Source organism: Botryllus schlosseri, chromosome 5, assembly GCF_051294905.1.
Source record: "Botryllus schlosseri isolate E-star chromosome 5, Bs_hap1, whole genome shotgun sequence".
NCBI classification, from domain to species: domain Eukaryota; kingdom Metazoa; phylum Chordata; class Ascidiacea; order Stolidobranchia; family Styelidae; genus Botryllus; species Botryllus schlosseri.
In genome coordinates this window covers 15,485,249-15,497,468 of record NC_137240.1, presented here as the reverse complement: position 1 = coordinate 15,497,468, position 12,220 = coordinate 15,485,249, and the positions used below count along the sequence as shown (strand labels likewise).

The window sequence follows — 12,220 nt, the reverse complement described above, 5'->3', positions numbered from 1 at the left end:
AGTAGCATATAGCCGCGCATACCAGATTTCGAGTCTTTGGTCTGACCCGGCCGGGGATCGAACACACGACCTACCGAGCAAGAAGCCGGACACATCAACGCCGCACCGAGATAGTGTAATGGTAATGCGTCCGGCTTCTCGAGCGGTAGGTCGTGGGTTCGATCCCGGCCGGGTCATCCAACAGACTCAAAAATTGGTATCCGCAGCTATCCTGCTAGGCGCTCAGCAATTACGGATAGCATGGAGGAGGAATAAAACGGGGGCGCAGACTAGATGACCTCATGGGGCCGTATCGCAACTCCGTCGTCAAAGCATGTCGATGGTGCAGGCGAAAAAGAATACCATATCTCTCTCTCTCTCTCTCTCTCATCACCATTATACACTATCTCGCTCGGAATTCTGCGTCACTACTTCTACTTCTACTTAGTAGCTTTCCTGACTACTTTGACCGCTTCTGCTAGTTTATCGTATCGTCTTCTCAGCAGATAAAAATATATTATTAATGGTTTATGGTTTATTAGTTTATGGTTTTAAAATCTTCAATTCCTGTGTTCATATTAAATTCCATAGCCCGCAATGTTACTATTCAAATGTCAGCCTCGCGTGGGGTCTTCCTGTTTCCAAGTTATAATCCTGCATTACATCTGACCTTCAAATCGAAGTCCGGAATTCAACTGTCACGTGCTAGCATGAACCTGCATGAACAGTTGAACACGTACAACTAGCGCCATTCTCAGAGAATTTGGTGCTCCTGATCAATTCCATAGTGTTTCCACCTCGTTATCTGACACTGGGACCATAGTGTCCTATATGGTGTCGACACAAGCAAATCTCACGCCTCAGTGAAATTGTAACACGTCACAATTTCCATTTGGCTACAGGCAATTTGACGGTCATTTTTGACCGGCTTGCCGAGCATTAAATTTGGTAAAACTGGTATCAATCGAAAGCTGACTCTGCACTGATTACGAAAATATAAATTTTATTCCGCTCGCGGCCCTGGAACCCCCACAATCAGCCTCGAATTTTTCATTGTTATGGAGATTGGCATTGAGACGCAACAATGCTGTCTGGCGAAACGAGAGATTGGCATTGGGACGCAACAATGCTGTCTAGCGAAACGAGAGAGTTACTCTCTTGTTACTCTCTCGTTTCGCCAGACAGCATTGTTGCGTCCTAATGCCAATCTCCATAACAATGAAAAATTCGAGGCTGATTGTGGGAGTTCCAGGACCACGAACGGAATAAAATTTATATTTTCGTCATCAGTGCAGAGTCAGCTTTCGATTGATACCCGTTTTACCAAATTTAATGCTCGGGAACCTGGTCAAAAATGACCGTCAAATTGCCTGTAGCCAAATGGAAATTGTGACGTGATACAATTTCACTGAGCCGTGAGATTTGCTTGTGTCGACACCATATATAGGACACTATGCTGGGACGTAAGTTTCAATGTTACGTCATAGATTCACCAGTGACGTGTTGGATACATGTGATCACAATATATCTGAGTCGGATGGGCGGGAATGAATCTTCGGACCCCAGGCTATACGCCAAACTGCCATTCGTTTGTCCGCTATAGCTCGTATCAAAGAAATCAATACAGATACAGTATACACCAGTGGTCGGGAACCTGTGGCTCGCGAGCCATATATGGCTCTTTTGGGTATAAGATATGGCTCTTTGATAAATTTTAATTTTGCACCGAATTTATCAATATTCCAGCAACTTGCTAGTGAATTTTCACAGCGGCGAGAATAATTATTCTCGTGGCCGCACGAACATGTCTTTGAGAAGACAAGGCTGTATGGGATCTAGGTCCATGGTTAGGGGTAGGACCACCATCTTTTCAAAATCCCTAAATTTAAGTTGCTGTCGCACCGGCGACTAACACCACACGCAGATTCAATCTACCCACCATCGCGCGCCAAGAAATGGTGGATTGCACGATACCTTGTTCAACGAATGAGAATAGCAGACGTGGCGACACTTTTACGACAATGCAGTTTTCAAATACACATTGTCTTCCTGATCTACGCCTAGAAGTTAAATGCCTTGGAAGTGACATTCTTAATTACCAATTCAAATGAAAAACAACGCTATACATTTTCTTGATTAGTTAGTAGCTTTCTAGCACTACCGTCAAAATGTAGGTGTGTAACGCATCACAATATATTTTAGAAGGCGATCAAGACTTGGATTTTCAAAATCAGCGCGACAATTACATCTGATTAACATCAGTGATTATAAATTCTACGCTGTCACAAGTGAGGCTTGGCCCGTCTGCGCCTCATCTGAGCCTTACCTCTCCTTTCGCGCTTTATTTTCTAACAATAAATATGAAAACTCCGTGAATAAAAATGTTTAAGATCTAGTCATTCACAAACATCAATAGACGATAACAATAACCATCGAAGGATTCAAAATTTTCCTTCACTCATCCCTGACGACATCTGAGGTAGTGCCTCATTTGTCTCCCCTAACCCCCCTCGCTGACATATCACATGGTGGGAATGTAATGATGTAGTGAACAATGCTCCCTCTAGTTTTTTACGAGTCTGCGCGCACTCACCCGCTCACTGCGCGGTCCCTTTGACAACAGTGCGTAATGACCAAAAAAAGGTCATCACTTCGTTTTTTTTTGTGTGCACCTGCGATTTTCTGTGCGCGGAGACCGTGTCAGCACTGCGCAATTGCGCATTGGTAGTGATCATGTTTGGCTCCGCCTACCCACGCAGGCAGAAAAATATAGCGCACACTACGAATCCCATATATTAGTTAATTAGTGCTACGAATATGTCATGGATGGTCAATTGTGACGTAACAGTTGCTTGACGTGTATGGCTCTTTCGGAGTTACAATTGAAAATATTGGGCTAATATGGCTCTTTGCTCGAAAAAGGTTCCCGACCACTGGTATACACTGATGTTCGCAGGGTTGAGGACTCGCACAAATATTTATGCGACTCGCTGCGTTTGCGACTATCGTGGTGTTGCAAATTGCGGTCCGACTCGCGATTCAGTCAATTTCGACTCTGGCGTCTACGTCCGACTCGTCCACTTCCGTCGCCGTCCAACTACCATATGGTATAGCTCAGTGCTTTTCAACCTGTGCGACGGTTCGCACCGGTGTGAATGAAAAAAATTGCAGTGCGAATGGCGTAGGTGGTGCGAATGATGCGAATGAAAAATCTGGATGAGTGCGAATGAAAATCGTGAATAATTGTTAATTTTTCTGACGTAGAATAATTGAAATAAACCAAATAGGAAATTTAAGGGCAGTGTAACTGTTGTAGTTGAGACGCAATTTTAAAAACTTGTTTAACTTACGTCGCACCACTAATCGTAGCTTTCACAGGCCGTAGTAAATTGATATTTTCGCACTATAATTTTTACGTAACCAAAAGCCTGGTTTGGAAACTGGTGTAGTGGCAGCCAAAGTCAAAGTGACTTTGACTACCTCTGGTTACAGTAGTAGGCTACAACTGCGACACGCGGAGGAATTTTTTTTATTCACCATCATTCGAAATCGCGTGCGTCAGACATGTTTTGTAAATCTGTGTTAGGTATAAAACTGTGGTGTGCGCGTTCTGTATGTCATAGCCTACATGTCCGTAAAATCGTAGCCTATACCAGTGCTCTTCAACCTTTTTCGGAGTGGTACACCCTTTTAACGTTTGCTCAAAACTCGTACACCCCTGTTCATTAGGGGTCTTCCAAAATGACTTTTTTCTCAAATCGTACTGGCTACTTGATAAAATCGTTAGGTTACCTAATTTAAGCCTACACACCAAATTTGGTTCGATTCCAACCAGTAGCCGCATTGCTACGAGAAAAATAAATAACGAAAAATTTGAAATTTTTCTGTTCACCCGATGAAAGTATTGTCTATAAAAACGATATTCTTCAAATTTGGTTCAATTCCAACCAGTAGAAGCGGAGTTATTGCCGTCAAAAAATTTGGATTTGAATAAAATAGTATTTGGTCACATAGTCTATTCGCCGCTAGGAAGGCCGCCTGTCACGCAAATTGGAATTTATTTCGTGTCAGCCCAAAAACAGCATGACATTACGAACGATAATCAACCTAAATGTAACAGTATTGGGGAGAGAGTAGGTAAAGCTACTGCTGCAGAAGCGGTAATTCAGATCAGCGATGATAGCAGGCGCACCAGCCTACTGCGTATCAGGCCTGCCCCACACCACACACAGTCGATAGAAGCACATGGGCTGCATGAGATGTCAGTAACCTCAGATCGTATGTCGCTATACACAGTCTATTGTCGCTAATTTGCATCACTAATAACAAAATATTAAATTGCAAATGTATGGCGAAATATTGGACATAAAATCGGCATCTTAAAACAAAAGGGTTTCGATTTCATCATGGATGCTGTTTCGACCCTGGCTGGCTACGTCACTATGTGCATTGCGGTATTTATTAACGTCGGGTATGAAGTACCGATTCAAGAAGTCTGAGCTATCGCGGCGGTTTCCTCAAAAATCACTAAAAGACAAATGACTAGTTGAACACATGTTTGTTAACTGCTTACTTTCCAACACCAAACGGAACCATTGGTCTATTGCCGACGGCTAAATGATTACGAGAAATTTGTGCTTATGACATCACAATCAAACGGTGTACACTGTATAGCAGTGGTCGGGAACCTATGGCTCGCGAGCCACATATGGCTCTTTTGGGCATAAGATATGGCTCTTTTCAAAATTTGTATTTTTGTGCTTAATTTAATTGCGGCAACTTGTTAATAATCTTCAGCACGACCAGTATAATTATTCTGTTGTAGTACAAACATGTCTTTGAGTGGTTAATACAGTGGTGTATTGAGCGTTTGGTGCTCGCTCCGACCCCCTCAAATTTAAGTTGCTGTCGCTCCGGCGAGCAATAGCACTCCCGAATTCGATGTACCCGCCGCGAAATCGTGGATTGGACGATACGTTGATAGATCAAAGAGATTGAGATATAGCGACGTTTGTATCACTATGCGGTTTCCAAATACAGATTGTCATTCACAATTACAAATTCAAATTACAAACAACGCCATAGCTATTGACGTTCTTGATTGATAACGTAGCTCTGTAGTCACTGTTAAAATGTAGGCCTGTGGCGCAACGTTATGTTACCGCCGAATACTTTGATAATAGAGAAGTCGAATCGGAATCAGAGCGACAATTACATTCGATTATTATCAGATATTATAAATTCTATGATATTTACGATGAATTGCGCTATCACAGGTAAGGCATGGCCCGACCGTGCCTCACATATGCCTCACCTCTCCTTTCACGCTTTATTTTCGAACAATTAATAGGCACGTTGCATGATTTTGGTAGTAATAATGTTCAAAATCGAGTAGATAGGTGCGGCACTGCCTCACTTGCCTCGCCTGACCCCACGTCACTGACACATCACACATTGCAGTGGGTGCATGTATACTGCTGTGTAGTGATCATGTGTGGCTCCAGCTACGTATTAGGGATGGTGTGAACGTGAGGTTCACGTTCGTGTTCTGTGTGTGAACCTCGGAAATTTAGAGGTTCGCGTTCACAACAGAACCTTGGTAAGTTCTGCACTGTGAACCTTTTTGGTAAATTGTAATTTGCACTTAATTACAAGATCTTTGGTTCAAGTTTATTGCATTTCAACTGTGGGTCACTCTGTGCATGGCGCTGGCAGCATAAAAAATCAACACTAAACGAACATGCACCATGACAACCTTAGAAGTTTTACTTGCATTTTTGTTACCAAAAATTTCTCGAAATATCCAGCTTTCCGTTTGTAAATATTTAGTGACTCTCTGCTGTGAGCTTGACCCGCAATCACACAACATCACGAGCGATATACGTAGTCAGCGAATGATGCTTATTCAACCAATCAATGACATTGATATCGTTTTCTGATGTAAAAAATCGAGCGGGCGTATGGGGTCAATCTCGACTTCATATCTTTACTGTATCATTAAAACCAAATCCGTGCGATTAAGGTGCTGGCTACTGCTATATAACTTCACTGTTAAAAAAAAACAGTAAATTTACTGCTCAAATAGCAGGCAGCAGTTTTACAGCCATTTGTAAATGTAATTACTGCTTCCAGAAAGTCAATTAAATTACGGTGTTACAGCAGTAAGATTTATTACTGGTTTGCTAGTAAATTTACTGACTAAATGTAAAACTAAATACCGATTCCAGTAAGATTTATTACTGGTTTGCTAGTAAATTAACTGACTAAATGTAAAACTAAATACTGATTCCAGTAAGATTTTTTACTGGTTTGTTAGTAAATTTACTCCCTATTGTAAAACTGAAAACTGCTTCCAGACAGTCAATGAAAATACGGCCCACACACTAATCATCAATTAATGATGCAGCAGCGTCGAAGCATTTATTGATGTATTCATGGAACTTTTTTCAGCAACTTTGCAAACTTTATCACTTTAGGGTGAACGTCAGTTTTTCTTCTTTTAGATGTCTTTGTGCCCTTCTCTGCGATCCCAGCAAAGTACCTATAAATGAAATAGGCTAGATCAGTGGTTCTCAACCTTTTTGGCCTCGCGGACCCCTTTTGACCGTCACGGACCCTCGCGGACCCCCTCAAGTTTTAGTACAATTTTAGCTCTGTTATGATGCAACCTTCATCTGTCTTGTGAAAATATGAACTGTAGGCTTGTGATAAACAGCAAAATAATGATTTTTCTTGAAGATGACATCATACTATTTATGTAGAAATTGGTGGACTGTTATTATTTCAAAGCTAATATTGCAGCGGTATTTCTTGAAGTACGTGGTCGTGTCTTGAAAATCCACGGCTTTGTTTTGATATGAACGAGGAGTGCCGAAAACCATTTCCGCCAAGATAGATGGAGGCTAATGCAATATTAACGCATAACGCTTCCGACGATACTTTTGGTGTGATCGCAACATTTATGGCACCAAAATGAAGAAACACATATTTTATGAACACATCACGTCCAGCATCTAGCGCAGGGACGGGCAACATACGGACCGCTGGCCGAATTCGGCCTGCAACGGCATTTTCATCGGCCCGCAGAGAGTTTCTACCGTCAAAGTGAAATCCTAATCTAAAAGTATAGACAAATTTTATGCTCCAAAGAATGGATCCAAGTTTTCCTACCAGAGAAAGACTGTCATGAAACGATTTGTTCTGTTCGGGTATACATATATATTTACGAGCAAACATTTTCGACCATGAACAATTGAACATTAACAAGACAAGGCTGCATACCAATATAACTTGTGATATGAATTTCTGGGTTGGAGTGTAATGCTTTGATAGCAACAAAACACTCCTTGTTCATCAAAAAATCAGCCTTGTCGATAGGGAATCCGCAATAAGAATGCTCAAAATCTGATTGCCGAGCTTTAAGAGCAGGTATATCATTGTCCGATTTATGACGAGTGTCAGCCGAAAGTATTCGGGTCCATATCAATATGAATATGCTATTCAATTGTATATTAAAGTTCTGTACCTCCAAGAAGCTGTTCCCTGCATTGCGACAAATTATGGAAATACTTCGGAAATTTTTATTTCAAACGACTGTTCAAACGACTGCTAACTTCATATCGAAAAGGTTCCGCAGACATTACGAAGTCACCCTGATTGACGTTACTATCTCCATATTTTTATTTTTTCCACAAACCCCAACAAAACAACATTTTGATGATATGAGTCATGAGGTTTCAGCAGTTGTGGTGCGAAACTGCTTCATGCTTTCTCAAATTAAAAAATAGAATAAAAATTAGGTTATCAACCATTCTAAAACTTTAGAGGTCTCGCGGACCCCCTGAAATTGCTTCGCGGACCCCCAGGGGTCCGCGGACCCCCGGTTGAGAACCGCTGGGCTAGATATTACTAATAGGGACAAAGAATCAAAACGATTGCCAGCTGATAGTAATGGTGTATTCTAGTACGATTCATGTCAGGGATGGCCAATCTTTTCAGCCGAAGGGCCGCATAAGATTTTCAAACCATTGCGCGGGCCACTTCAATATTGATAATCTTTTAGTAGTCGTCCAATCTAGAGCGAACCGGATTAGGTAACGGCGAAAACGAGACTTATATTACAGCGCATCAAAATCGATAACAATTATGTTATTAAAATCCGGAATTCATAGCCGCGCCAAGCGCAAAAACTATTCGAAGTTAATGAATGAATTCGGTCAATAATAAGGGCACTTGAAATATTGTGGGTCGCCTCTGTATAGCGCTAGGCTCATTTGGCTTGGCAAGGACTGGGTTATATTCCTATTTCAGTCATCAACATCCTGCATTTCGCAACCAGGCTGATCAATTTTTTGTTTGGCCTCGCAAGTTCACAATAAATCACCTGCGTAATTAATTTTTTGAAATTATAACTAACTTCAAGAATTACTTACCAGGCCCGTCTAAACCTTCCCGCGGGCCACGGTTTGGTCATCCCTGATTTACGTAGACCAGGGTTGGCCAATTTAGAAAATCACACCGTGGGTCACTCTCACAGGCCCGCGATTTGGCCACTGTGAAGCACTTCTACACAAGTACTCTAGTGGTTATGGGGTGCATCAATTATGTAATTGATTACTTTAACTCGAGTAGCATCAGAGACTGCTTGGGACAATAATTAAAGATAGAAGTTGTTGTCTTGTAAAGCATATAAAGGTAGGCATAGTCGAGATCAGAACGTGTTTCGGGGAGTCCAGGTGCATAATTAGTATCAATTAAATTTAGTATAATCTGTTTCAATTGTGGTCTCACTCTCACTCATAGCTCACCTTTGCATGCATGAACTCCAATGTAGCTGTTGCTTTTTCTGGGCACTCCATATTGAAGACATAGAAGCAGACGAAGAAATAAGCTACTGCGGAGTAGGAGGATTTCATCGAATAAATGATAGATTTTCGGCGGTTATCAGAAACTTGTCTGTACAGTGGACGGTCGAGCCTAAAAATGCACGGGTATTGTAGTCAGATTAGCGCCCTAATAAATCACACCAATTTAGAGGTGGTTATGGTAAACCAGTGTTGGGATGACTCCAGTCAAGACTTGACTCGAGTCATCTTTTTGTATAAGTTGACTTGACTCGAGTCAATTTGCTAAAACGACTTGACTTGACGTATCAGAAATGTGGATTGACTCGTGACTCGGAGCAAAATTCAGGAGTCAATTCCAAGTGATAAAGTTATCGGTGTCGATGAAAATAATTCATTCTTGCATATGTTCGGATTGTTCGCGCAACGCTGGTGTAACCAGTGACAGCTACCAATCATTCCATTATGGTGTGTTTTACTGAGCCGTCATTGTTCTCTCGCAAATGAATTGACCACAAACGAAGTGTTCGAAGCTTACGGTTTACATTGTGGTTAACAAGTAGTAAATTAATTTATTAGCAAAATATCTGTTTTTGTTCTCTGTTCTGACCTTAACCATTAACCAAACCTATTGTTTTATTGAAAATGAATTCGACTATAGTTTATATACTCCTCAACTATTGGCGCCTACTTTAATTGTGTCATATTAGTTAGTATTAATTGGTAATGTGACTTGACTCGCGACTTGACTTGAATCCACTCGAATCACTTCCAAATTGTGATTTTTATTAGATGCATTCCCGCTAACTTTCCACGCTAATTCCTAAAATTATATAACGCATGCTGACATGAATTGGTGTAGTCATAAGCATAAAATGTCAATTCCAAAACTATTGCATTGCAATCTAAACAATAACTTACGGATTGCGATCAAGAATGGATGATTTGGAGCCGCCTCCACCCTGTATGGAATCGGTGTCCTGTGCTCACACTATATTTTATTTTTTAATTATTTTTTATTAAATTACTTTAACTTGGAGAATCATCGCTGCTCACCTGATATATCAGGCCAAAAGGCCAGCGATTCCAATCAGGGCCTCCACAAAGTCTTCTTGAAAACTTTCCTGAAAACAGATATGGATTATTACAACACACCTTCATTGACATCATTTGGACTTGTTTGATTGTTGGAGTCATCTGTCAAACAATGGTGAACGGCAACAAATGACTACAATGATTCGACTACGCGAATCTGAATTAATCATTATTGTAATTATTTGAGTTGAGTAGTAGACATTTTTTCGTTTACTGAAAGTATACTCGTCTCTCCACTGAAAGGTAATTTATCAACGAGAATTATAGACTAACAACTATGAATAAAAGAAGGCTTTTTGCTTACCATTCGCCTGAATATTTGTGAGATTGGCTCATCAAAGTATGAACATAGTAGCTCGAGCATGCCAATAGAAGCCGTATATGATTGCGATTGAAGCATTTTGCATATTGTCGAAATTCTTTCCATCGTGGTGACAACCCTCAGTGACTTCACCTTTTCAACGCCCTGAAGAGAGAACGGGCTCCTTTTATAAAAGATAACAGTGAATATAGCTGTCTGCAAACATTCTCAACTCAATATTGAAATAAAACGAATTTTGAACTTTTGTCTGCGACAGACAATATAATCACGACCGAGTAATGTAGTGACATAGCATTATCTATATCAAAATATAAGGATAGCTATTCATACTTACTTTTGAATGAGACACCATAGCTACTGTCCATCATGCGAATGTTGTGTTCCTTTCCATCAACCCTACCAGTAAGCTTGGAATAATGTGGCAACATATACTGATCTTCCTTATTATATGAAAGAAACCCTTCTGTCACACCCGCAACTGTTTGCCGAAAACAACCGCTGTTTCCAGTCTGGCAATTCTTAACCTCAATCTTCCTCGCTAATCCCCTGGGATATTGAACAAAAGAACTATCGCTGGCTTCCCGCCTGATGAAAGTCACTCAACCATGACAGTTGCGAGTTGAGTGACTTTGCCCCTGATTACCTCCTGTTGTGATTAAATATAAAGATGATTATAAGCCTTAAAGTCGATGTACCACCATACAATCTATTCTTAAGCCTACTTGGTATTAGAACGGCTGGCCTACTGAAATTATGTCAACTTGAAACTATTGATTGTTGCGATATTGAATTCCTATATCTATAAATGCCTATTTTCAAAATGCTGATTGTCAGCAATCTCTGACACGCCGTGATAAAATCGTACTAGCAAAATCGTAATACTCTACGCGTTTATGTAACCCTATTGTATATGGAATTACAATTTTATCAAAATCTTTCTTTCTTGGCCACAAGAAATGCCCACCCATACGTGTGACAAATGAAATAATTTACGGATTGATTCGGTGAATCAAATTACGATCTCATGTCCGTAATTGAATACGGCGTCAATAACAGTACATTTCGTTACGAAGACGCATGTAAACTCGTTTACTGCTCAAAAGGTGTAAATTTACGGATTCATTCGGTGAATCTAATTACGATCTCGTGTCCGTAATTGATTACGGCGTAAATAACAGTAAATTTCGTTACGACCACGTATGTAAACTCGTTTACTGCTCAAAAAGGTGTAAATTTACGGATTTTTCTAACAGTGTTGTTGTTTATGGTATCGGTAGCGAGTATAGAAACCCGTTTTACACTCTGCTCAATATCAATGTAGCAATACTCAGATTCCGAACACATTGTCCGGTCTGGCTAAGACCATTAAGGCGTATAAGCTTATATTTCCTGGTGAGTCCTCGTCGAAATTGTTGGCAAAACGACGGAATGTATTGATTTTATGAGATTATTATATCCTTTGATAACCGCGGTTGATACATTTAGCGACGTTTAAAACGCCAATATGTACTTCAGCAATGCGACATTATGTGGCCCGAGTCTTCGCTAGGTATCGTGTACAGTAATATAGGCTATCACTTCATTGAAAGATAGGGTTGGAATTAGCAATATGACGTCACGAGGTTCACGTTCGTGTTCACACAGAACCTTTCAAAAAGGTTCGCGTTCACACGAACCCGAACCTTTCAGAGGTTCACACCATCCCTACTACGTATGTCCTCATGGGTCCTCGCATCCCGTATAACCAGGCCGTGCTATTTTTGGCATATGTCAAAACTGCCAAAAATAACTTATTTTTGGCATTTTTCGATTTTTATTTTTGGCAGTTTTGGCATCGTCCTCTAAATAGATAGTTTCAGCCTCGAATTAGTCACAAAAACGCTTTATTTGGGCTAGTTTGTCAAAAGACACCACAAAATGTGCACCATCCACGTATAATCAGTGCCAACAAACAATAAGAACAAGAAAAAACCAAACGATT

At 40.6% G+C, this 12,220-nt stretch overlaps 1 protein-coding gene and 1 long non-coding RNA gene across 2 annotated transcripts in view; one reads left to right on the top strand and one right to left on the bottom strand.

Moving 5' to 3' along the window:
• LOC145439196 (uncharacterized) overlaps nucleotides 1-12,220 on the top strand; it is a 51,793-nt gene that overhangs the window by 20,068 nt on the left and 19,505 nt on the right. The gene's annotated exons all lie outside the window — the stretch shown is intronic.
• On the bottom strand, nucleotides 6,370-11,493 carry LOC145439187 (uncharacterized). The gene is made up of 6 exons (XM_080316680.1): nucleotides 10,574-11,493; nucleotides 10,222-10,383; nucleotides 9,920-9,946; nucleotides 9,744-9,781; nucleotides 8,787-8,955; nucleotides 6,370-6,520 (listed from the first exon to the last, which is right to left on the bottom strand). The coding sequence occupies exons 1-6, from the start codon at nucleotides 10,589-10,591 to the stop codon at nucleotides 6,479-6,481; spliced, it is 456 nt and encodes a 151-aa protein (XP_080172806.1). The 5' UTR covers nucleotides 10,592-11,493; the 3' UTR covers nucleotides 6,370-6,478.

Excerpts from the sequence above, each read along its gene's own strand:
- LOC145439187 (XM_080316680.1), bottom strand. Across the intron at positions 9,782-9,919 it reads TTCAAGAAGACTTTGTGGAG|GGAGGCGGCTCCAAATCATC; the intron begins GCCCTGATTGGA and ends TCCATACAGGGT. Across the intron at positions 8,956-9,743 it reads TCCATTCTTGATCGCAATCC|GCTCGACCGTCCACTGTACA; the intron begins GTAAGTTATTGT and ends GTGCATTTTTAG.